The sequence below is a fragment of the Aedes albopictus genome, chromosome 1 (assembly GCF_035046485.1).
Source record: "Aedes albopictus strain Foshan chromosome 1, AalbF5, whole genome shotgun sequence".
In the NCBI taxonomy this organism is placed as follows: Eukaryota; Metazoa; Arthropoda; class Insecta; order Diptera; family Culicidae; genus Aedes; species Aedes albopictus.
The window spans coordinates 158,351,644-158,379,174 of NC_085136.1; the positions used below are offsets into that span (position 1 = coordinate 158,351,644).

Sequence of the window (27,531 nt, forward strand, 5' to 3'; positions counted from 1 at the left end):
GGTTCTCAACACTTTTCCACTATCTGATGAATACATTATCTATCATCTATAGCAAACACTCTCAAAGCCAGAAAAAAATAATCAAAAAAAACATTAGGGGTCGTCCATAAATGACGTAGCTTTTTGTGACGATAGGGGGTATGGGTTTATGATATGCTACGTAGCTTTCTACTAAGCCTTAAAAAATTATTACAATTTTTTCTTGCATCAAGAATAGTGATGTACCGAATAGAACTATTCGGCCTTCGGCCGAATACCGAATTTTTTAATTTTTGTTGGTCAGATATTCGGCCGATTTTCTTGTTAAAAATTTCATGAAATCATTATGGATGGCAAGATCGTTTACAAGGAAGTACAATTTGACAGCCATGATCTTCAGAAACGTTTTTACATCACAGAAAAGGTAACTTTTCTCAAATAAAATGCCCCGAAAATCCACTTTACAATTAATTGAATTCTTGATTCAGCCTGTTGTTGCTATGTTTAGTCATTATTCGGCCTATTCGGCATATTCGGCCGAATAATACATTTAATATTCTGCTAAACGAATATTCGGCAAAATCGAAAAAAGGCTGATATTCGGCCCGAATATTCGGCCGGCCGAATATTCGGTACATCACTAATCAAGAATAGGACAGATCGGCAGTGGCGTCTCTTAACCTCACTTTTCACCTGTTCAACGACCCTAAAAGTTGCATTTGCGGAGAATTCAGGATCCGAATCAAATTGAAAATGGGCGGAAACGACTATTCTCGTCATTTTCTACAAATCACACGCCAGTTTATTGCGAAAAATCATGAATTTTCATTCGTTGAACAGGTAGAGTTAAGGTTAGGGATTCGCCACTGCAGATCGGTGAAGTACTAGATTTGAAGTAATGAGCTGAATTTTAGTATGGTGAGAAGGTCAATTCTCCGTTTCTGCAATGAAATGGTGCAAAAAGCGTGGGTATTATGATTCCTTGCCTAATTTGATGCTGTTTGAGCAAAACTTTAGGCAACAGTGTTGTTGTTTTCTCAATTTCTTGCAACATAAACAAAAGAGTTATCCAAAGTTTTGCTCAAACAGCATCAAATTAGGCAAGGAATCATAATACCTACGCTTTTTGTACCATTTCATAGCAGAAACAGAGAACTGACCTTCTCACCATACTAAAATTCAGCTCATTACTACAAATCTAGTACTACATCGAACGTGCCCCATTATTATCCAGTAAATAAAAAAAATAGATACTGCATGGGTTATTGTTCTCCATTCACATTAATGTAAATAAAAAATAATGGAAATAAAGGCCGGCTTCATTTCATAAGATATGCAGCTATCGGACGCAATAACTGTATCTGTTATGAAATCCTGCGTCAAGAATTATGTATTGTGTAAATGTAAATGCTTTTCACGACCAATAGACCAATGGGAACTTTCCAGAATAATTTCTGAAGGAACTCCTGGAGAAATCTTGAAAGGAAATCATTGAGAAATTTCAAAAGAAATTCCGTGAGAAGTTCCTGGAGTAATTCAAGATAGAACTTTTGGAGAAATCTTGAATAAACTCTTGAAAGAATCTCTGAAGGGGATATTTGTAGATTCTCAGAAGGAACTACTGGTTCAATTTCTGAAAAAAAAAAAATACGGAAGAATTTTTTAAAAGAAGCCCGGAAGGAATCCCGAAAATAACTTTTGGGAAATTCCGGAAGATTATCTGGATATAACTCCTGGTGAAATCTAAGAAAGATAATCCTGGAGGAATTCCAGAAGGAACTATGGGAGGAATTCGTAAAGATATTCCTCGCGGAATTCTAAGAGATCCTGGAGGAATTCTGGATGGAGTGAATGGAGGGATGTCGAAAAAAGTTCCTGTAGGAGTCCCGGGAAAAAATCCTAGATGAATCGTAGAAGTAAGTCCTCGAGGAATCCCAAAAGAATTCTGGAAGGAATTCCTGAAGGAATCCGAAAGACAGCTCCTAGAGAAATCCCAGAAACAACTCCTGGAAGGGGTTTGAAAGAATGCCGGAGGGATTTCCTGTAGAGATCTCGGAATGAATACTTGAGTGATATTCTGAAGGTGATATTCCTGAAGAAAACCAAGAAGGAACTCCTGGAGGAATCCCGAAAGGAACTTCTTTAGGAAACCCAGGAAGAAGTACTGATGGAATCTCAAAAGAAATTCCGGTTTAAATCTCTCAAGAGATGTCCGAAGAACTGCTGGTGGAAGAGAGAAGAAAACCTTGAAAGAACTCCCCAAAAAAGCTATGGATATACTTTCAGGAAAATCTTAGAAAAAAAAAACTCCTGGAAAATTCTTAGAAAGAACTTTTGGAGGAATCTAAGAAGGAACTCTGGAAGGAATTCTTGAAGGGGTCTCTGAAGGAACCTCTGAAAGATTACAAGAATGAGGAATTCTCAAATGTTATCCCAAAAGGAATTCTTGAAGAAATTTCAAAAGGAAGTGCTGGAGAAATTAAAAAGAAAGAATTTCTCTAAAATGGGAACCCCAAAAGAAACTCCTTGGGGAATGCCAACATGAACTGCTGAAAGAATTTTAGAAGAAACTCCTCGAATGTCGTGGTAGGGTAGAAGCTTCAGTTTTGGCCAGTCCGGAGTTTTGGCCATAGTGCGGTATTGAGCCTGTTGCGATCTAAACCGGCGTAAATTTATTTTTTACTAGTAGATCCTAATACAATATGATGATTACAGCTGTGAAAACCACACGTTTTGATGAAAAACTAGAAGAAAAAAATATATCCTTAAAAAATTAGCTCCCATATATCTATTTTGGCCAGGGTGCTTCTAATTTGGCCACTCCCATAAGAAATACACGTGATTGGCCAAAATAGAAACCAAACTTAAAAATATGGCCGAAACTGCGGCAGTGCTTCTATTTTGGCCAGTGCCACTTTTAATACAAAAATCAAGTATTGGCTTGATTTCTGCATTTTTCCTTCAAAATATAGATTGAAAGCTTTCATTTGACACATTGGTTGTTTACATAGGATTACAGGCATACCTCGATAGTACGTACACCACCGCTTCGTTTAGTGTACGTACTATCGAAACGTACGTACTATCGAATCACAAATTTTTATTTCAAATATCATTTTTAAATCAAAGAATGTTATTGCTAGAATGTCAGGATTGCCAAAAAAATACATGTGGCCTAAGGGTCTGTTTATAAATTACATTATTTTGCTTGTTTAGGATCCTATCTTTGTTGGAAAAATTTTCTTGTGCTCTGGGGATGCTTCGTAGAGGCATCTCGTCTCTGGAAACATTATATTGATTTTATTTGAATTATCTTTTAGAACCATCCAAACCGGTCTAGATATAATAAAATCGATCTAGATCAGTTATATCTTGTTACAGAAACATTCTAGAATTATTTTCTCCTGCAATATTTATTGCCGTTATATTTTCAAAATCTTCTGAACATTGCTCTTTCTAGGACACCTCCAAGAGTTTAAATTTTTACGAGAACGGATTCCCAGAGGTATCCCGGAGCTCTTGGAGGATTCCCGGAATTCTTGGAGGAATTCAAGGAAAAAATATTTGATGAATCTTAGAAAGAATTCCTGTAGGAATCTCGGAATTAATTTCAGGAGGAATCTTGGAATGAATTCATGGAGAAATCTCGGATCGAAATTCTTGAAGGTATTCAGGAAGAAAGTCCCGAAAGTATTACAGAAGAAATTCTTGGTGAAGTTTCGGAAGGAATTTCTGGAGAAATCTCTGAAAGAGACCCTGGAATCTTATTAGGAATCGCAGAAGAAACTCTTGGAAGAATCTCTAAGCAATCTCAGAAAGGATTCCTGGAAAAATCTCGGAACCAACACTTAGAGGAATTTCGGAACTGAAAGAAACTTGAAACTTGAAGAAATCACTAAAGCAAGCGAAAAAGCGAAATGGCAACAATTCGTAAGGATTTATTCCAGGAATTTCATACGAGATTCTTCCCGGAGAGTCTTCTGGGAATTCTTCAGGAATTCCTTCTGAAACCCTTCCTGAAAACCTACAACATCCCTGACAAGAACTTCATTCAGTATTCCTCTAAAAGCTTCTCCGAGATCCCTCCAGGAACTTCTTTCGGTTTTTTTTCGGGAGCTACTTCTGATTCAAGTATTCCTTCTGGGATTCCTACAATAATTTCACCAGGTAAACTTTCTGGGATTTTTCCAGGATTCTTTCGGTAATACCTTCCGGGATTCCTCCGGGATTTTTTTCTGGGTGACTGTCAGGAATTACTTTTCAGGAACTTCTTCGAGCTTCTTCGAGAAATTCTTTCAGAAACTGATTCCGGGATTTCGTCGAGAACTTTTTCCAGGAATCATCTAGGGACTCTTTTTGGTTTCTACCAAGAGCTCCGTCAGGAATTCCTGCAGACCCTTCTGGAATTATTTCAGATGTTTGTAATGGAAATCCTCCAGGAGTTCATTATGAATTTTTTGGAGTGTTTTTGGAATTCCTCATGTAGTTTCTGTAGGATTTTCTTGAATAAACACAGGAATAAGCAAATAAGGTATAGCTCCCTCCTAGAGGAATTCTAGAATAAGTTTGAGTAGAAACCACGGAAGGAATACCTGGAAGAGTCTTAGGAACAATTACTAAGGTAATCCTAGAAGGAGTAATGCTGAAGGAATCTCGAAATTAATTTCTATAGAAATCCAGGAATCACTGGAAGAATCTCGGGGAACTTCCTGGAACAATCCTGGCAAGAGCTTTTGACGGAACCCCAGGCGGAACCTATTAAGGAATCTCAGAAAAAGAAACTCCTGGGAAAACCCCAGAGGGAACTTCTGACGGTATCCTAAATAAACTTCCGGAAGAATTTCATTAAGAGCTTACGCAATCTCAGAAGAAAGCTCTGAAACAAATTTGTGGACAAACCACGAGAGGAGTCCCGGATGGAATTCTTGTGGAATCCCAGAAGGAATTCCATGAAGTGAGCCACCAAGCTACCATCAAGTTATAAAACAGCACACGCACGCATACCCCCCATTTTGAATTGAATCCAACCACTTATGACAAGCTGGCGAATTTTTTTTTTATGTGAGAGCTGATGTTTTTTTTATGTCCGAATCGTAAACAACAAAGCCACGAAACGTCAAAAACTAAGAACATTTTCCTTAGCAACCGCGGCTTGCAGTGCCCTACGGTACTCAACTTGGTACTCAAAGTTGTTTCAATTTCCGATTTCATGGAAAACTGTCAAATATTTTATCAGAGTTGCTCTCTGTCACTATCAATGGGAGCTTGCACAGTGACGTCACTTTTTATCTCCTTCTCTTTCTCTCCTACGGCGTCGACCCATATCCGAGTAAACATTGCCCTCAAAATTTTGAGGGCAATGATTACTTTTTGTATGAGAATTTGCGAGATTATGTTTTTAGTGCAAACCCAAGGGGCCTGCAACTCTAAACTTTTGCTAAACTTTACTAATAGTACATCAATAGTATTTCTAGTATTTTCAGTATTTCCCAATCAAAGCAACGTTGTCAACAACGGTTGTCAAGCGTAGTTTATTATTGTTAATTCACTTCTGCCGCTTCTGCAGACAAAAACGAAAACTTGGAAAATCGACGGCGGTTTGCCTCAATTTCGGGCTAGGATTGAAAGTTGTGTAAGTAGCAGTTTGCGGGTATGATAGATTGCAGTTTTACCAACAGTTTGCCTCTTTGCGTTTCAGGAAGAAGGATGTAATAAGCCGCGGGTCAATACGATGAATTGAAAAATGTAGGATTGTACAAATGTATCTACTATGGGCACCAGCTTACGGATTTCCACTAGCTCTCAACAGGACATCCTAGAACAGGACCACCATGCGCGTAGCTAGGCCCCTGCACTTTCAATGTCTTGCGCTCCAAGGCCATGCGCGCTGGCCTAATGCATAACGAGCACGCATGGCCTTGGAGCGGAAGAAAGCCCATTTCCAAAGTCTTCCGCACTGATGGAATGCATAAGTGCACAAGACATGAACGCTGAGTGGCAAGCTACCGAAGATAACAGTATATGGATCACGACTATAATAAAGGAATTGTTCGAACCTGTTCGAACCGTTCTACTAGTAGAAATGAAGAATTTTGTGTTATGAAGTAGTTGCCGCTTTCTAATTTTAAAATGAATAAACTCAATTAGTCGAATGAAATGTTCAATATCAATTACCAGATTTTCTATTTGTCTCTAGAAATACGGCTTTCATAAGCTAGGAATAATCCAATATGCATTTTCGGAACTGCAAACAGGTGACATTTCATCAATAATTGTATCGCGTTTCTCGCATAGCATCAAAGCAACCGGCCTGCTATGCTCAAAAATTTTCCCTAGTATTCCTAGTATTTTTAAGTATTTTCGATTACTACTGGAAGTTTAGAGTTGCAGGCCCCTTGTGCAAACCTCTATGGTAGGAAAACTGCCGATTTTGATAGGCTGACTGCGATCCAAGTCAGCGTGTGCTTTGTTGAGTCACCGTCACTTTTTTTTTCCCATCACAACTTGACTGATGCGATGGCGGGTAGATATCACTAATAGGCCATCTTTAAAATTCGTTTAAAAATCAAAATAAACACTTAAAGTGATGAAATTTGAATATGTGATACAGAGTAACAAGTTTCGTATGTTGGTCACTAAACATTTTGAGTTTTGGTTAAAATCGCAAAAAATATCAGTTCAGTTGCTATGATAGTGCTCTGGAGTGCGGATCAGTATCAAGTCGTTGCCGGTCACTATCGTTTTGATATTAATCGGCCTACAGTGATAGTGACGGTGGTGCAAAATCAGTAGTCAACTGACATGACTGATATTTGGCAGCTATGTATTTTATACGTATCGCAAGAAAAAAGTTAATTGTTGGAAAACGAAAAAAAAAATAACAAGTAAATGAACTGCAATCAATGGTTTGATGGGTTTGATTCATGTTTTGGAGAGAAATCTTCGCCGAGAAATTTAGTTTTTTTTTATTACCACACAAAACAGAATCATCATGTGCCTTTTTATTTTATTACAACGTTGGTAAAGAAAGCGTTTAGTTAATAACTGTGCAAGTGCTTATTAACCACTAAGCTGAGAAGCAGTCCTCTCCAGTTGGGATGTAACGCCAGAATGATGATGCCAGATATTATGATTTCTGAACATATCTCTGTAAAGCGAAGAATACTGCAATCATAACATCAAACGTATTCGTTCATGTCTTTCATTTCGATACATTTTAAAACTGCTTAATGCATAGGTTCTCAAACTTTTTAGGTTTGCGACCCCCTTTTGCCAGTTTGCGTGCTTTCGACGACCCACCATAGAAATTTCCTCATGTGTTGTCTGTTACAGTAAATAATTCAACTGACCCTCGCGACCCCCTGGATGAAGGCCGGCGACCCCCTGGGGGGTCGCGGCCCACAGTTTGGGAAACCATGGTTTACTGAAAATCCGTGTTATAGGAGTCTGCATAACACAAATTCATTGCATCGGAGTGTCTACTAATGATTCGAACTCATTTTTGTAGATTAAAAATTAACTAAATTTTGGTGTACGTACTATCGAGGCAAAAATTATTTGGGGGTATTTGGGGTGTCAAGCTACGTCATTTATAGGAGGGGGTATCTGAATTTGTGACGAAATGCTACGAGGGGGGAGGGGGATATTAAAAATCGCTTAAAAAAGCTACGTCATTTATGGACGCCCCCTTAATGTTGTAAAAAAATACAAGAAACAGGACTCGGCTACAAGAATTTCAGCCACTACTGTTCCTATGGGTATAGTTTTTTCACTGCACCAATTTTTTTTAATGCCTTCGACAAAGTTATCATACATGGATCGGAATTCCATAATCGGTTACATAATTCAACCCTCCTAAGATATTAGGCTAGGCGCTTCACGACAGCGTAGTGTACATTTAGCGTGCCTGTCTGGGTCATATTGACCCCAATATGCCAACATCCTACTGGGATTATACAACATTTGAGTCTCTGAAAAGGAAACTGCGAAAAAAATGTTTTCTCGCACACTCCCATACAAATTTTAACCGCGATGCGCTAAGCATGACCAACAAGGGTCGCACTCGAGTTTTGCAGTTCTTTGGAACCTCGAATGAAAATTGAAAAACTTGATGTGATAGAATACTATGAAGTTTGAATTTCACCATGAAGAAATCAATCTACGGCAATTTTGACTATTCATAGAAAACTACACTGAAGAATAGTGCAGGCCAAAAGAGATAACTATTTGAGAGTAACAATAGGCTCGACATGTTATGAGAATGCCGGAACAATGTTCCCATAAGATCCGCCTTGCGTATGGAATCGTCTCCTGCTAGTATCCGGGGATTCGTGTTGTCTAGTCACCATCAAGTGTAATTAGCAGTCCATGCCATTTAAAATCATGTCAACCATCGTCATTTCGCGCCAGTGCCGCAACAGGGAATTCCACTATTTATGCCAAAAATTGCGCATGTCCCGTTTCAACAATACGCGACGTTATTTTTTCTTGTGGACAAAGGTAGCCATGTTTGCCGCCGATGGTCGCGTAAACACCTTGCCAAATTCCTTCATTTGGTCGTCTCTGTAGCCATCCAGATCCTCGGACCAACCTTATCCCAGGATAGAACGCAATACCGTACTACAAAGAAAACTAAGAAAACATGCAATCACTTCCCACGGACTTACCTGAATGTTATAAATTTCTGTGATGGATTTGGCGGTGCTTGGGTTGTCCACCAGAATTTGCCGGGGCTTTAGGCAGAACAGACAGGTTTTGCTCCTCGCTTCCATGAGAACTGCTAGCTGGTAGAAACCGGTGACCACAAGGAACTAGTATAGGCTCCGATGAACTTCAAGCCCGACGTTTTCAGCACTAATGATGACTAGGTATCCGTTTTCGACACTTTTTCCGATTGATGCATCTTTTTCAAAGGCTCGAGCTCCACCTTAGGATACTTTTTGCACTAATTACCACCTAATTAAGTATCACTAACAGGTCGCCGGATTTTCAAAGCACCGCACACGTACTTTTTCGCGCAATTTTTACCGTTCGACAAGCGAGTTCAACCAGAATGCTCTTGGAAAATGTTTTTCACCGCGATTCGAGTCCGCTTCGCTTTCTTTTTGCTCTCATGTGACGTTTTCTTCAGAGAGCTAAATTTTTTGCTCTTCGTTTGACATCTTGCGCAATATTTTGAAAGGGCGGAAAATAACAAAAGCAACGCGTTGATCTCACGCAAGGTGTGTAAATAATATTATGTGAGGTGTTTAAGTTTTAGGGGCATGAAGATTATGCACTGAAAGCCGCTACCGTCTTTTACCCCACAAGCTCGACACGTTTTATTGTCTATCCGGTTGGAATCAAGACCGACATTCAATCAAAAATTGCAATTTTCTTGGTCCACAAGTGTCGCAACTGTTTCGCATCTAGTGCGCTGTGTTGCTGACAACAACGGGAAGGATGCGCACTACTTTTGACATGATTAAAAAACGTCGCAAGTTGGGTCGCGTCGCGACTTGATTGTGCGAAGTCCGGTTTGGTGGCGGCCCGACAATAATTTAATTTACTGTTCGTGCAGTTGAAAATCGGAATTTTTGACACGCGAAACTCCTCCTTAACCGTGTGTCGGACGTACGTCGGGCACAGTGCGCTGGATAGAGGACCAGATCCGCTGTCCCAGCGCACTACGTCCGACGTTAGGTTTCACGCATGGATTTTGAGAAAATTCGATTGTCGGGTGTGGGGAAACAACAATAATTTAATTTAATACGACAATTTTTAATTTGTACCCCGCTTATTCGACACATGTCGGATTAAAAAGTATTCAAATGTCACAGCGATGTACACTGTAAATGCAAAACTGTTTAATATTACTCTTGTACTCGCACCCACAGCAGCTGCTGATTGGGTTTTACGAGGTTTTTTAAATTAAGAAAAATGTATTGATTTTTTGATTTTATGCGAAAGAGCACCTTTTTTTGAACCACTATGATTTTTTTCAGATTTTTAGAACATTATTTTGGTACCTAAAATCACAGAGAACAGACATCCAAGTCCAGTTCCGAAGCTGTGTAAGGAATTTAACGGCTATTTGAAATCGGCAACACAAGTGGCAATAGCGTGGCGCTGCAATCGGTTAATTTCCCATACTAATTTTATTCACCACTTGAAATGTTTCAATTCACCACTGACTGTGGCAATATGGTGTTTGGTGGCGTTAGTGTTGTCATCGTGTATTGGTTTGCAACCTTACTCAAGTAAAGATTCAAATCCTTACACAACTTTCCGAATGGATTTTGTTCTAGCCTGCATGTCTGTTCTCTGTGCTAAAATCAATTTCGAAGAGATGTTCGACAAATCGCTGCCATACAAACTTCAAATTGATTTTAAAAATTTCCCGGCGAGGTTCCCGGGCACCAAAAATTTCGGATTTCGGTTCAGTTTCGCATTCAGATTCAGAATGTGGAATTATCTCCACACCGCTTACCCCACGTCTCCACTAGACGGAAATGTCTAGCCATTTTGCTGCCAGAAAGAGAAAACGTAACAGAAAAGATCAACACCGCTGCTTTCCATGCAAACAGAGAGAGAACATTTCCGTCATGACACATCTGTCCAGCAAAATGCCAAGACATTTCTGTCTAGTGGAGACGTGGGGTAAATAAGCAAATTTTCGAGCCAATTTCTGAATCCGGAGATGCCCTTCTCTTCTCTCCCTAATAGAAAAATATGATAAAACGGGCTTTACAACCATAGATTTAATACAACCCTTTTGGGCTATCATTTTGATCTTACATGGAATGATACAATCATTCACCCTATAAGCAGTGTATAATACATTTTTATTAGGGCTGGTAATGGGCAGCGGATCCAGCGCACTTTGCCCGACATATGTCGTTTTCGTTTTTGCGGTGGTGCTACACCGGTGTAGCATTTTTGCACCGAAAATGTTCGTTTTTGATTTTCGTGCTACACCGCTGCAGCACTTTTTCTGCACCGCGCATGATAGTGTAGCACTCAAAAAATCGGGAGCAGTGAAGAGAATTGTCAGACAAAAGAAGCACAAAACAAGCAACAAAGATGGCGCAACGATTACTCTTTATCACTACTGGTAACAGATAATGACATGATCTCGAAAATTTTTGTTGCAAACAAAACGGAAGCTGGAATTGTTTCGTACTTTTCAACTAGTGAATAATCAATTATTACAAACCCAAAGTCAAAACTGTTTGATGATAGATCTTCAGCAGAGTTGCAGTGTTTACATACTCGAAGTTACCGTTCGAAAATCGCAATGCAAGGCTGAAAAATCTCTAAACTCTTGGTGTACGATGTTTATCCTATTATTTTCAAGTTGGGACAATCTTATGTCGCATTGGGTGGATTGTCGCAACAAATACAGGTTGCGACATTGCCATTATTGTTGCGCGATGCTTGAATTTTGATTCACTGATCGGGATAGTAGCTGGTGCACACCGTGTCCACCAATCAGCGTTTGCAAAGTTGTCAATATTTTGGTGTTTATTGATCTTTGCAAGGATTTCGCGACGATCGTGTAAATGTTCAATCACAGACAAACAGACTATTGGAAATAAAAACACAGGCGAGGCTTTCTGTTTCCGAACCCAGGCACTGACTCAATGTTCTAAATTTCACCAGGTTAGGCCCATCGGGCAAAGTGGTGTTTGTGATATGATAATTTTGAAGTAGTAGTCGTGTCATGGCAACTTCGGCAAGCCGAAATCGCACGAAGTTGCCGAAGGTGACGTCACGTTCCAGAAGCTGCGAACAAATTTTCTGGCGAACGTGACGTCGCGATCAGCTGATCGGTTTGTTTACATATTTTTATCGACAAATACAGGCAAACATATACGTTCACCCGGACCTGTGAATAATTGACATCGGCACTGACTGATATCGCTACCAGCGCAGTGTCTCTCCTTTATTCAATCTAGGTATAACTTATTTACAATTCATTTCCATCATACTTTACCTACCAATTGATACCTAGCTCTCCACTGAGCTGTGTGATGCACCTCCAAGGATGTACCTACCATTCAACACAGACGTCTCACTCTACTCACTTCCCATCGTTTCCCTTTTTAACGGATTATTCAAATATTCCGTAGTTCGCAAATCGCTTGCTCATGGCGCTCGAATCGTTTTTGCTCCTGTTTGACGTTTGCTCACTACCGCCATCTACTCAGTAGATTTGCGTACCACAGTAAAATTAGCATTGGGCGATTATGTTTGCGTGACGATGATTTTTATCGCATTTTGCTCCAAGTGATACGTCTGTTTGTCTGTGGTTCAATCTTTGACATCACAATGCTCACACATCCAACAATAAAGGAAACAGTGCATAAACAAACCGATTAGTCGAAACACCACCCCAAAATAACGCTCCGTTACTGGAAAACTGTAGCGGCGACATCAACCAATGTATGCTGAAACCGGTGTGCATATTTTGTGGTGGGACAATTTTGTTTGCCTGTGCGTCATATTTGGCGCAAGATCGTCAATATACACGCACACCAATGCAACTGCACCGAAAATGTTCGTTTATGAACTTGTCCACGATGACGTCACACGCCAACGAACAGCAAGATGTGAAACGGTAACTGCGGTCCGTGTTACCTAAAATCGCCTAAAATCGCTGCTCACATCTTGCATCCGGAGAGATCCGGTGAACATCCAGTGAACTTTCGGTTGCTGGATGTTCACAAGGAGAATACATTTTACTAAGGTGGCGCAGATAAACATTGCAAACCACTGGTTGTCTCTTCCATTCTTCTGGTGTTCTTATGGAACTGAAATAGTGACGTCACTATTCATGAATGTGTCATTTTGTGTAAACAGTGCCCGCATTTGCCTAAAAAAAGAAGAATCAACTCGGGGAAAAAAGAAGACCGTGGATAAGTCCAATCAGCAAAAAGTGTACCCGGATAAAAACTAACCATAGGGTATTTGGTGAAAACCATTCCTGTACCATACAGTGTACCAGCTACAATATAGTGTATTGTAATGGAATGGTTCGCTAAAAGCTTTGCACATTGGTAGCTTCTATACATTGACATTCGATCTTTATGTAACAATATATTATACTGTTTTTCTTACGTTTGAACCATTCACTACAGTCATGACCCGCTGGTTGGGGGCTTAATAGTTGGGTGACTTTTTAGTTGGGGCTCCGTTAGTTGAGCTGTCAGCCAACTAAAAAGCACCTGGATGTCATAATTTAATGTCAAACTGAAAATGACAACCAATCTGTAATTCCGAGGGGCGAGCTAATGAGTTTTGGTTTCTTAAACTTTACTGATAATCGAGAAGAATTTCTATTTCATATTTCTTAAAAAAAAACAATATGTACAATTACTTCGAAACAAATGCAAAACATCGGCAATCTTTATTTTGTCGATCAATGAAAGAGTTTTGTGCTTGCATTTTGGTCCGGGTGGTTTCATAAACATCTATATTTTCACTTCACCGGCTAAAAATGGGTGAAAATAATTATTTCTCGCATTGGCCATATATGTATCTTGCAAAACGTATCAGTTTTGCTCTAAATGTAAAACATTTTACTTTACACTTCCAAACTAAACATGATTTAAAAAAAAACAATGCGCACGCCCCTTGCGCTGATGTCACTTCACCCAACTAGCGAATCGAATTCGTTGGTTGGGTGGAGGTTGTGGCTCAACGAGCGAGTTCCGACTGTATTCCGAAACAATCTTTTTCCGTGCATTTTTAATTATTTATTCAGTTTATGATTTTTTCCGTGCTTTGTTTTGTTGATGTTCGTGACATTTTTATTGCAAAGGAAATGAAAGAGAAAAAAGTGAATAAGTTGAAACATCTATTCAAAGTCAATAAAATGTTTAAATAAAGTGGTAAACCAGGTGTCCTAAGGACTGCATATCCAAGAGATATGGTGGGCTAGGTATATAGAGTGCGATGAGAGGAATACGAATGTAGGTCAACCCGGAAAGACGCAGTCCAGATTACCGTAAATCAGTGGATGAGTTCAACACTATTCTTTCTCTTCTTCTCTCATGTGAAATTGCCTTGTACAACAACCGAATTAAATGCGATTTATCTTTGACATTTTTAACATAAGGACTGGACACTGAAAAGACTTCTGATATAAGTTCGTCTTCGCTTTTTAACCTAACTTATAGTTGAATCGAACTTGACAGTTTTCTCATGAGTTGTTATGTACATATTTCATAGTTCAGTCAAACTGGAGCCTCAATATTGCAATAACGGTTAAGCACGCTGTAATGATACTTATGTACCTCGTCACCCACTTCCTGCAACTACATTAGTGGTCTAATAACACTTAGCGCGCTAGGCATAGTTCCATCATGCCGCTCAAAGCGTTGCCACAAATAATGCTTAGTTTGCGAAACCCAGTTATCTGGCTGGTGGGACATGGGAGCCTAAGCTTCAACTGTTAATGCAACCAGAGGCTACTCAGACTTAGACGAGTTTAGGTTAGTTTGGCTAGAACTGCCATTATCGAAGGAACATGACGAGATAATATAACATTATATGGTTTATCTAATGTAAAACAATACAATATAACAAAAGAGAACCATTCCCAAAACCATGATTAAATTTATAACCTGTAGTGAAATTACAATTAAAAACAATATATTTACGGTACATTTTATTGTTTGAAACCATACGTGTACCATACTATGTGCGGTATATTAAAGCCCACGTATCAGTATTTCAAACAATTCATTTACAATAAAATGTATGGTTTTGTAAAAAAAATATATATATGGAGAAAAATATTTTTTTATATTGTTACGATACTTAACAACCCGTATAGTGTATTGTAAAAATCTTATTTACAATTCACCATACAGTTGTCTACATTACATCTTATTGTTTTTGTATTTTTTATTTTTACAGTGGTGTTTATTGTAACAATATGGTTCTAAATAGTACTGTTACAATACCACATTTGGTTTTTCTACTGTATTTTTTATTCGGGTAGCACGAAGATGCAAAATCGAAAACGACAATAGTTTTTTTCAGTGTGGCCTATTAATAAATCTCTCGGTGTCCTACCCCCTCGTTCATGAATGGCTTGAATTTGTGGAACGTGCTAATAATTTTCCTGTCTTCAACCCGCCGACGGAGAAATGTCAGCTTCGTTTCCGGCGCATTGACAATCGCTCTTTCCGTTTTGTTGTAGAAAAGTGTTCGCACTTGAATTTGTTACCGCTTGGCATTTAATGCTCCAAAATGGTTAATATCTGTTTTATTTCTTGTTAATTAGTGGGAATAGTTGTGAATAATTGTGTTCAATTGAATCCGTGTGCGAAATTGTGACCAACCGGTGTTCCCGAAAGCGAATTACAACAGTTTGATGCTAGTGGATGTTTGCTCCGGGTCGAGGGGGCGAAAGTTTTGATGAGCGCAGCTGCGTGTGAATTGGAATCTGTGTTGTGATGTGTCTTGTGATATGATTTCCCAATCCGAAGTCTGTGGGCGGATACGGTGTTTTCAGAGGCTACAAATTCAAAAAGAATAATTGTAAAATTTGCTCTAAATTCAACGAAAAACATTGCGACACCTAGATGTAAACAAATTCCTAGGTTATGTTGTAATTCGCTTTCGGGGACCGTCAATCCGGTAGGTCTTGTGTAGATAACAGAAATATAATCCGTGTTTTTTTAACCTTTCAGACCAAGGGTACCTCCAGCTTTGGTAAACGTCGTAATAAGACCCATACGCTGTGTCGCCGTTGCGGCCGGTCGTCTTATCACATCCAGAAGCACACCTGCTCGCAGTGTGGATATCCGGCGGCCAAGATCCGGTCCTGTAAGTATAAGAATGCGATTTGCGTTTACGATAGAAGTCAAGTTAGTAGCAGTAGTAAGCTAGTCGTCTCTTCCAGTAGATTATCGTTCGGGGGAGATTTTGATGCTCCCCGAACTGTGGAACAGACGTAGAGAAAACATCAAATCTTACGATCAGTATGGAACGAATGTTTTCAATGTCGTTTCATTAAAAAGTAAGAAAACATTCCATCAGAGAACGATTGCAATGTGGTCTTGCTTTACCGTTACCGGCTAATCCTTCGGAAATAATAGGAGATCAACTTATCTATTCCATAAGGTTGTAAACACTTTGTTTTATACTGCGTAACAGAGGTTCTAAATTGCTGTTCTGTTACTTCCAGATTCAAAGTTGTAGCTTTAGTGTTTTTGCCAATGAATGCACAAGTTCTATTTCTTCTTATATATTGCACACCAAAACCGTTCAAAAACATCCCTTGGAAATCTGGCTCAAACTATCCTAAAGTGGACACGAGTTCCGCCATTGGTTTGATACGGTCTAATCATATTCTTTTATCATATCAGTGAGAATAGTGGTCTCCCAGACCTTTTCACATATAATAATTATTTGTGAAAGTTGTCGAATTATCGCTTCCCACCATAATTCCACGTTATTGGTATGAATAAAAAAGTTTTTGAATATGCAATGTTGACTTCTTTCGAACACAGAGACGAACCAGCCAAGGGCTGAAAGTCTCTCTAATAAAGACAAATCAATCAATCAATTCTTTCGAACACGATCTACTACATTTCATGCGTGTAGTCAACACTTTCCTTGACCTTAAAAATAGTTTATAACTGCCAGGCTTACGTCAAATCTAATAAATACAAATCAAGCATAATTTTTCAAATCGACGTATCTAACTTTTTCACTGATCTGAGTAAATTCATGGTCAATGTTGACGACCATTTCACTAAAATAGTTTTTTATAAAAAGACTTTTCATAAGTTTTTCCGTGCTTAACATCACCAGGGATATAGCACGCACGGGAGCGGAACATTTGGCATAAAGTCATTTGGCATAAGGTCGTTTGGCATAAGGCCACTTGGCATAAAGCCATTTGGCATAACGGTCATTTGACATAATGGACATTTGGCATAATCGAAATGCACCCTTCTTTATTATGCCAAGTGTTCATTATGCCAAATGACACAGACCCAGCACGCACTAGGTAAGAAACAAAACCTACTTATTCCATATCATTTTCACAATTAATTTTGACAAAAATACACATACACTGGGTTGGTTAGAGATACGTCATGCCAGATCAGTCCTGCAAAATATCAGTCTCAGTGCCTGTTTTTCAGCCGAAAATGAATGACTGCGACGGTCGTTTTCAGTTTCTCGATGTGAGAACTGACAGAGTCCGAGAGCTCCATTCGTGAGCGGCCCAACTAGGTCAATTCCCAATCATCCACACATTACTCATGCTGACAAGCCATTCGTCCCAAGCGGTGGCTTGTGAGAGTGAGTGCCCTATACGTTACCACGGGTGAAAACACTCAAATACAGAAAATTGAATGGAAATTTTGCCCTGTCCGCTCTCGCTTTCAGCACGCTGCGTGCGATTGTGAGTACCTATTTCATTTCGCTCCCGTGTTGCTGATCGGAAAACAACATTGACAGGAAAAACAAAACAGAGAAAATGAAAAAAGCAAAATATCGCTATCATAAAGGCCTGTCGAAAAATTGCAGCACTGTGCCAGATACGTCGCTTTTGTATTGTGCCAGTTTGGTGTATCTGTTACTTTTGATTTTGGCTAGATACGTCGTTTGGTTTTCTCATATATCAAAACGGTGTATGTATCAGTAAAGTTGAAAACATCAAAATAGTAAGATACGTCGTTTCGAAAAATATGCTTAGTTAAACAAATTAAGCAATAAATCATCAAACAGTGATGTGAGTTCTTTAATTTGCTTTATGAATCATGCATGCAGCAGTTAACCCGGATTTGTTTACATTCTCGAGTTACGTCGGATTGAAAAGTTATGCTTGAAATACAAAAAACACTCCTTAATGTGTCTGGACAAGGCGGTCTTTCTGAAACTTCACTAGAAATACCTCATGAATACCTTCCAGGATTACTCACAACACTCGTTCCGTACTGTTACGCTATTTTTCTTAGCATCCCTTTTCATATTCCTCCCGGAGATTATTCCGTTTTCCTACTAGCATTTTTCCAAGATCCGAACAATTCTTTCCGGGATTTTTCCTTGTGAAACTCTTGTAGGATTTCTGAATTCTGACCAATTTCTCCTGGAGTTCACGAGGATCATACAGAAATGGTATCGCTTCCAGAGTTCTTTGTGGGAATACTACTGCGTTTTGTCCGAAGACATTTTCGTAGGATTTCTACCAGGATTTATCCCGAGATTTCCACAAGTGGATATCTTATAAGATATATCTCACATTTTCTATTAACCCGATGGCGTCGTGTACTGAGTACACGCACCATGAAAAAAATACAAGCTTGTGGTATACAGCATGAGCGTGGCGCCGTTGCAGGTAGTCAAAGCCGCGACTGCTCGAGGGGTAAAGATTCTCGCGGGATTTCTTTTGCAGTTTTCCCGTGATTCTCGTGAATTTCTATTGAGATGTTTTCTAATGTGCCTTTTATAGAAAATTCTAAAAGAATCAACACTGAAAGCAATCTTCTAAGATAAGTCCCGGGATAATCCAGCGAGAACATGAAAGCCTGCAAAAAAAAATTGTGAAAAACTTGCTTCAAAAATTGTGGGAGAAATCCCGGAAACAAATCCTGTAGAAACTCAGAAAAATCCCGAAAAGATCTCCTACAAAATCTCCAAGAGGAATAGAGAGGTACAGGAGCTATTGCTGGTATTTCTCAAGGAGTTCTTGCCGTGATTTCTTTCTGAGCTCTTTGCTGGTTTTTCCTAGTAGTTGGCTACAGGATTTCTTACAGTGATCCTCCTGAGATTTGTTATAAAAATTTTCCCAAGATTACTCCAAAAGTTCGGAAATAGGAAGCAATCAGTGAAGTACTAGATTGAAAGTAGTGAGCTGGATTTTTGTATGGTGAGATGATCAGTTGTTCTCCATTTCTGCAATGAAATGGTGCAAACCAGTGAAAAGAATTGTCAGACAAAACAGGCACAAAACAAGCAACAAAGAAGGCGCGACGATTACTCTTTATCCCTACTGGAAACAGATAATGACATGATCTCGAAATTTTTTGTTGCAGACAAAACGGAAGCTGAATTTGTTGCATACTTTTCAACTTGTGAATAATCAATTATTACTAACCCAAAGTCGAAACTTTTTGATGATAGATCTTCAACAGAGTTGCAGTGTTTACCGACTCGAAGCAGAGATGGAAACACTCTCATCGTGAATCAACTCGCGAGTGTAAAAGCAACAAACGGTTTACTCACGGTGCCGAGAGTAAGCCGTGTGAGAGTTTATTCGCACCCGCTTGCTTCATGAGTATGAAGCAAAACAAAAACAAAAACACTCATGAATTTTTATTCGCGAAGAACAAGTGGAGATGCGGGAATCGCATTTTAGTGTGATTTTAATAGCAAAACAAGAAATTATCCTTCAGATAGTAGTGCTTTGTGCTTTATTGTTCCTGAAAAGTTAATCTGTCGGCCGTTGAAATTCGTTTTTTCACAAAATTGAGAAATGTTCAGAGCTGCTTCGCGAATCAATCACGAGTGTGACCAGCTTCGTTAGCTCGCGAGTGAAGGAAGTGCGAATATATTCTGGCTTCTGTTGTTCACGAGTAGGATAGCTTTGCATTTGTGTCTACTCAGCTGCATTCCTCACTGTTTTCCATCACTGACTCGAAGTTACCGTTCGAAAATCGCAATGCAAGGCTTAAAAATCTCAAAACTCGTGGTGTACGATGTTTATCCTATTATTTTCAAGTTGGGACAAACTTATGTCGCATTGGGTGAATTGTCGCAACAAATAAAGGTTGCGACATTGCTATTATTGTTGCGCGATGGTTGAATTTTGATTCACTGGTGCAAACAGCGTGGGTTATATGATTTCTGGCCTAATTTGATGCTGTTTGAGCAAAAGCTTGGGTAACTGTGTTGTTGAAGTTGCAAGAAATAAATAATACAACAACAAAGTTACTCAAACTTTTGCTCAATCAGCATCAAATTAGGTAAGAAACCATATAACCCACGCTGTTTGCACCGTTTCAATGCAGAAATGGAGAACTGATCATCTCACCATACAAAAATCCAGCTCACTACTTTCAATCTAGTACTTCACTGATTGCGTCCTATTGTTCCGGAATGTGCCTGGGATAACGTACGAAATTCATTGTAAGAAATTCCCGGAGAAATATTGGAAGGAATCAGGTGAATTTTGCGAGAAACTCCGCAATAAGCTGTCACAGAATGTCGAGAGGAACTTTGGAAGAAATCCTGAAAAAAAAAAACTGGAAACTCATGAGCAATATCGGACAATTCTTTGGAAGCAATCATTGGAAGAACTTCTGCAAGAATCTCGTCGAGACCCCGAGAGAAACTGTTGGAAAGCTATGATCCTGGAAAACCACTATGAGGAATTCCTTAAGAAATTTTGGATAGCTTTTGGAAAGATCTGCGGGAGGAATCCAGCGAGAAACTCTGGAAGCAAAACCGTCTGGAAGAAATCATTGAATGTACTTCTTCAGAGATCCTGTGAAAAAATCTAAAAAGCAACTCTGGTAGAAATTCCAGGAACAACTCTCAGAAATCTCTAAAAAAAACAAAAAAAAACCAGAGGGAACTATTTATGGTGCAAAGAAAGGAAAGGGTGGAAATTTGAGAGAACTGGGAAAGCCAGAAACTTCATACGAGTTTAAATTCATCCAGAAACTTCCCACAAAGATTTCTCCAGAGGGATACCTCTTGAAATGCATTCCGTATGTTTCTATGGCATATTCTTAAGCCTACAGATAATTTTTTTTTTTGAAATGCTTACAAAGAAACAGAAAAATAAGTTGCTGAATTTCACAACGTTCAACTGTCAAAATTGCTGGATGGTCGAACAATAATTGCTAATCAGTAATCCGTATTGCTGAGAATGCAATCAGCACAAAAAAATCAGCAAAGTTTGCTGAATACAAGCAAAACAAATTTGCAGTGTAGTGAGGAATTCCTCCCAGAGGTTCTTCCACAATCTTTCCAAACTTCTAGCAATTCTTCTCGGGATTCCTTCTGGACAATGTTCCAGCATTCCTGATTTCTCCGGAAGTTTTTCATCCTGTAGAATTTCTTCCAGAGGCCTTCTTCGCGAGATTTCACCCCTGAGTTCTATCTGCGTTTTCTCCAAGAAACCTCTTACCAGGTTTTCTATAGGAGTTTTTCTCCTGTACATGCAGGATATCGGTTCCCTTACTATCCTATTTAAACAAAATGCTGTTTGTTCTGGTTTTTTGTTTTTTTTTTTGTTTAGTTTAGATGTTGTCAAGGAAACTCTCGTAGAGCTCCAGGGATTCTTCTTGAATGATTTTCCGCAATTGCTTCCGGGGTTATTCCCGGATTTCCCCAGCAGTTTTTGCCGGTATTTCTATCAGAGATTTTCGCGGGATTTCTTCAACAGTTTCGACAGAAATTATTCCAGGGACTACGAGGTTATTGCAGAAGTTACTCTCGGAATTTCTTCCAGAGATTTTCCCTGCGCAGATTGCTTGCAAAGTCCTTTAGTGGTTTCTTCCCAAAGTTCTTCCACTAAGTTCTCCAAGAATTTTTCGTGAACTTTTATTTAGTTTTCCTCGGGATACTCCTTGAAAGTACTCGCGGGATTTCTCTTGTAGTTTCTTTTCACGATTTCTTAAAGAACTTTGTGAACATTTTTGGACAAAAATTACAAGAATCTCTCGCAGAAATATCGGGAGTTACTTTTACAGAAATTCCAGAAACTTAGGCAAAAACCCGGAAAGAACTCTGGAAAAAGAACTAGAGACTCCTTTAGCCACAGCTGTAAAGACGTGGGTATTCAGCATGACCATGCTGAGAGTGACGGGTTGCAAAATTACCATTGGCAGAGAATGCTCTCAGCTAATAGCTGTCGAAGTGTTCATAGAACACTAAGCGACTAAACTGAGAAGCAGCCTTTGCCTCAGTGAGAACGTCACGTCAAGAAGAAGAAGAAAATCTCTGGGAGAATATCCTGCTAAACCTGGATAGAATATTAGGAAAAACCTACGGAACGAATTTCCGGAACTCACTCGGAGAAAAATCTCTAGATAGATTCAAGAATGAACCCCGGAAGAAATTGCGGAAAAACTCTGTAAGAAACAGCGAAACAATTTAGAGAAAGAATCGCGGTAGAAATCCACTTTTAGAAGGCACACCTTATTGAAGATTGCTCGTATGTCATAAATCTTAAAACAGGATACGATGAACGTCGTTTTCGTTGTCGTATTAAGAAAATAAGATAACATTGTGTTTTTTTTTATCAAATAATTTTTCCGTTTTATAAACACCCAATTCATCTAAGAATTATTTCTTTTTTTCTTTCCCCACTCTTGCAGACAACTGGTCCATCAAGGCCAAGAGGAGGAAGACCACCGGCACCGGTCGCATGCGTTACCTGAAGGTCGTGCGCCGCAAGTTCCGCAACGGTTTCCGTGAGGGACAGGTCGCCAAGCCCCGCAAGGCCACCGCATAAACGGTATGCGAAACAACAATGCTAAACTCTACTACATGTGAAGTGCGCTGATTGATGGAGGAATAATATATCTTAAATCATTCTTAAGAGCTACTCGCACCTTACATTTTTGTGTTCGTTACTTCGAAATTCCTTGGTCGCTTGGGGTCTGTCCATGTACGCAGCAAGGCTGCTACAACTGTCGCGGATATAGCTGCCGAGACGCGGGTCCTTTAAATTTGGTCGCGATTTTCGTGGATTGCTGGCTTTGTGATTCTTAACATAAGTAGGAGTGGAACCATCTCAGTAGGGCTTCTATTTTGGACACTTCTGCTATAACCAATTTTGAGCCAATTGACAATTTTTGGAACGCGGTGAGATACGTATGGTATCTAGCCGTGTACAAAATTTCAAGCAAATTGGTTTTATAACTGACTGAGTTATAGCGAGTGGCTCGATCAAATGTTGTCGTAGTTTACTATTTTCAGTTTCTCCTATTTCTTTTCTCTTCGCAGCTTCTGTCACATGCTATTTTCTGTGGCTTCTATGACGTGTCTATTAATTGCGCATTTTCCACCCCACTGGACTCCTTTCGCAGTTAGCATAAGTGGGGATCGTGAATAAAACTGCGGTTTTGCATCGTATCGTGTCGGTATCTTCTGCGCGCTTATTCAGCATCTTGTAAGGGTCTGGTTGACATAAAAATGATGTCAATGTACGATTATCTTCATCAGTATATTGTTCGGTACAGATATTAAAAACCCGATTTAATCCACCTATGGTGAACAGAACCCTTCTTACACTTATTAAAATTATTGTTGTATTATTTGTATTTAACATATTTATTTTGTCTAATAGACTAGTTCTAGAAAATATTGTGAATTTGGCATCTAGTGGATTGGTTTCCAAAAAGATCATGGACCATGGACTAAACTACCAGATACCTCCTAGAATCTTGTAGGGTATCGCGCCACTTGGGCGGTGGCTTCTATATTCGTCTGTTTTCCACTATAACTCAGTCAATTTTGAGCCAGTTGACTTGAAATGTTGTATACGGATAGATACTATACCTATCGCACCGCATTCCAAAAATTGTGTCAATTGGTTCAAATTTGACTGAGTTATAGTGGAAAACAGACGAAAATAGAAGCCACCGCCCAAGTGGCGCGATTCCCTATGGAATGTTTAAAAAATAGCTTACATATTCTGGAATATTGTATCTTTTGTTAACTGCCAAAAGATCTTGAATCGATTAACAAATGGGTAAGAAAATCAGCGAGATACACTTTGTCTAATATCTCTTAACCCTTTATAAGGCAGTGGCAACTATATTGCCACCTACTGTTTGTATTTTTTTCTGTTTTATAACAATTTATTTCGAACTTTTTTTTTGGTTTACGCAAAATTGGGACTACTAACAACGCCTGGTATTTTTTTGGTACTAAACAAAGCTTTAACAACAATTGAGGAGCCATTTGTAGTCTCAAAAATGGCTAATTTTGACCGCGTGAAGAAAATTAGCTCAAACTTATTGTAAAATTATAGATTTGGTAAATATTTTAAGAAATAATCAAATCCTGGGTTGACATGAGCTGAACTACACAATTTATATTATGGGTTAAGCCCCAATCCACATTAAAATCTCTTTTCCGGCTTTTTGTCGAAGTCAAAAGAAGAAAAGTACCCTAAACGGGCAGTGGCAAGAATATTGCCACCAGCGCTGGTGGCCTAAACGGGCAGTGGCAACTATATTGCCACCTCAAAAGCTCATTTTTGGGGTTAACGGGCAGTGGCAACTATATTGCCACCAGCGTTTTTGGCCTAAACGGGCAGTGGCAACTATATTGCCACCTAGATTTTTGAGAGTTTCTTTCAAACAAAAATTGTTTTGTACATGTAATCATGTATATAATCATCTCCATAATAGTATGCGTTGACAACTCTTCTAGTTTTCTCGGCCTTATAAAGGGTTAATCAGTCGATTAAATTAGCTCCGAAGTACTTGGTATTCATGGTCATGGTGTAGAAAAGACAAAAATTATATACAGGGGATGGCCAAAATGTTTGGGATAGGCAATTTTTTTTCTCTCACAAAAAATTCAACATGCTGTAACTTTTTATAGAGTGCATCAAAAAATCTCAAATTTTGACTGTTTGTCAACCTATTATATGTGCATCATTGGTACAAATTTGAGCTTGATTGATTAATTTTTCGCGAAGTTAGAACCGATCGGGTAAAACACTATTATTTAGACAACTAATTTTTGAACTGTCATATCTCGGAAACCAGTGAACCGAATTGAATGAATTTTTTAACGTTTATCAACAATATATTGATACTTAATACGACGTTATAAAATGTAATATTTTCTCACGGCGAATTAAGTTATACCGGATCGAAATTTTTACCCATATATAGGAAAATAAGTCAAATTTACAATACCACACAAAAATTACTAAATGCGTTCTTCCTTCAATCTAAATAGGCTCCTATATATCTGATTAGAGATAACTTGAGAATAGAAGTGGAAAATCTTTGGATATCAACACTAAAATTTATTGACATTGATGTAAAAAAATTACCTTTTTTTCGTGAAAAATCCAAAATGTGTCAGTCCATGATAACTTTTTTCAACGATTAAAAAGTACCTATGTTTTAATAGTTTGTGAAGCATTTGCATATTGTTAGTGTACGTTCAAAATTTCATTCAATTCGGTTCACTGGTTTCCAAGATATGGCACCTCCAAAATGAGTTGTCTGAAAAATAGTGTTTTACGCGAACGGTTCTAACTTTGCGAAATATTATTCAATCGAGCCCAAATTTGTACCAATGATGCACACATAATAGGTTGATAAACAGTCAAAATTTGAGATTTTTTGATGCGCTCTATGAAAAGTTATAGCTTGTTGAACTTTTTTTGTGAGAGAAAAAAAGTTGCCTATCCCAAACATTTTGGCCATCCCCTGTATCTACTAAATCAATCAGTTTTGGCATTAGCTAATTATTTTGGCTGTCCGATTCTTGCATTTTTCCCACAATATATAAATTCAAAGCTTTCATTTAACATATTGTTAGTTTTCATAGAATTCCTGTGTATTTGTAATTTGTTATTTATAATTTTGTTGAAAACAATAACCTGCTAGTATACACTTTGTATGAGGTCAGCATTATTAAAAAAAAAGAATTATTAAAAAAAAAGAATTTATTGAAATATTCTTCGTAAGATATCTCAGTAATCAAATGTCAAATCGAAATAAAATTTGAAGGCCTTTTACAAGGATATTGTAGCTTTCATTTGGTGCTTAGAGAACCCTAATCGGTTGACAGACGGCTGAGATATTTATTATGGTACCCTTGGTCAAAAATCTCCCAAAAAGTTAACCTGTATTACTCCCAAGTACTCTTTGAAAGATATCTCGGTAACCAAATGTCCAATCCTAATGAAATTGTATAGGGTTCTACTAGAATGTTGTAGCTTTCATTTGGTGCAAGGAGAACCGAAATCGGTTGACAGACGGCTAAGATATTTATTATGATACACTTGGTAGAAAATCTCAAAAGGTTTAGTTGTATAAATCCTAAGTACTCTTCGAAAGATATCTCTGTAACCAAATGTCCAATCGAAATAAAATTTCTGGGCGATCTACTAGGATGCTGTAGCTTTCATTTTATGCCAACAGAACCCAAATCGATTGACTAACGGCCGAAATATTTATTATGATACACTTGGTAAAAAATATTAAAAAGTCTAGATGTATGACTCACAAGTACTCTTCGAGAGATATCTCGGTAACCAAACGTCCAATCGAAAAAAATTCAATAGCGTTCTACTAGGATGTAGTAGCTTTCATTTGCTTCCAAGAGAACTCAAATCGGTTGACAGACGGCTGAGAAACGTGCGTGACTTTTTTTTGTAACGCACATACACACACACACACACACACATACAGACATTTGCTCAGTTGGTCGAGCTGAGTTCATTGGTATATGAGACTCCGCCCTCCGGGCCTCGGATCGAAAGTCGGTTTTTCGAGCGATATTTATACCCTTCTTATGGGTGTAAGAAGGGTAAAAATATCCGTGAAAAAAGATCGTATGTTTTGCAGGGAAACTTCTTTCTTGCCAAAGTCTACGCTTCATACAATTTTTTTTGTATGTACAAAAGTCTACGAGGGGGAGGGAAGGTCTGAGATGGTCAAATTTTGGTCTACGTAGTTTATGAACAGTCCCTTCCAATTTACACAATCTACCATATAACGCCTACGAGTTATGCAACCAAGCAAACTGTGTCGCTTCTCCTTCAGAGTAATCAACACACAATCCAAAGGTGACTCCCAGATCGTACATCCTACCCTACTAACATATCTCATCCGTGTGGGGAAGCAGAGTGCTTTCGGTCTCTAGTAACGTATCTAAATACCAAGGTAAGATACTCTAACTATAATTCATGTATTAGTGACAAAAGGAAAAAAGCAAAAAATAGTTATGAATTTTGCGTAGATTTGTATGGGCACATCACTATTTAGCAAATTTTTTTTTAAAAGTTAAGGCTCCCCCAAACCAACGCAATTTTTGACCGCGACAGCGATTTTTCAGGCGAAGGTTCGTTGAGGCCGAATTGTGCATTTTCAATAGCACAAATGAGAAAAATCAATAGGACAGATCGGAGAAGTACTAGATTTGTAGTAATGAGCTGAATTTTAGTATGGTGAGAAGGTCAATTCTCCGTTTCTGCAAGGAATTGGTACAAAAAGCGTGGGTATTATGATTCCTTGCTTAATTTGATGCTGTTTGAGCAAAACTTTGGGAAACGTTGTTGTTGTTTTCTCCATTTCTTGCAACATAAACAACATAGTGATTAGGCAAGAATCATAATACCCACGCTTTTTGCACCATTTCATTACAGAAACGGAGAATTGACCTTCTCACCATACTAAAATTCAGCTCATTACTACAAATCTAGTACTACACCAAACGTGCCCCATTATCGAATCGCACTGAAAGTTTTATCGAATAATCATCACCAATGAGTAATCAATCGTTTAAAATTTCAGCGCAAAGCGTTGTTCGGGTTTTCCAATATGTGCTTTTGAAGATGCACTTCAC

At 38.7% G+C, this 27,531-nt stretch overlaps 2 protein-coding genes across 2 annotated transcripts in view; one reads left to right on the top strand and one right to left on the bottom strand.

The window, feature by feature from the left end:
- Nucleotides 1–9,101, bottom strand: part of LOC109427755 (enolase-phosphatase E1-like) — a 29,265-nt gene extending 20,164 nt beyond the window's left edge. The window contains exon 1 of the mRNA XM_062845630.1: nucleotides 8,646–9,101. Coding sequence (XP_062701614.1) covers nucleotides 8,646–8,750 — 105 coding nt within the window. The 5' untranslated portion in view covers nucleotides 8,751–9,101. The remainder of the gene's footprint in view (nucleotides 1–8,645) is intronic.
- A 5,962-nt stretch (nucleotides 9,102–15,063) lies between these two features.
- Nucleotides 15,064–22,548, top strand: LOC109431357 (large ribosomal subunit protein eL37A). The gene is made up of 3 exons (XM_019707578.3): nucleotides 15,064–15,219; nucleotides 15,660–15,795; nucleotides 22,308–22,548. Exons 1-3 carry the CDS (start codon nucleotides 15,217–15,219, stop codon nucleotides 22,442–22,444), a joined length of 276 nt encoding a protein of 91 aa, XP_019563123.1. The 5' UTR covers nucleotides 15,064–15,216; the 3' UTR covers nucleotides 22,445–22,548.
- Nucleotides 22,549–27,531: the final 4,983 nt, after the last annotated feature.

Coding starts and splice junctions, on each gene's coding strand:
- LOC109431357 (XM_019707578.3), top strand. Junction 15,796..22,307: donor GGCGGCCAAGATCCGGTCCT/GTAAGTATAAGA, acceptor CCACTCTTGCAG/ACAACTGGTCCATCAAGGCC.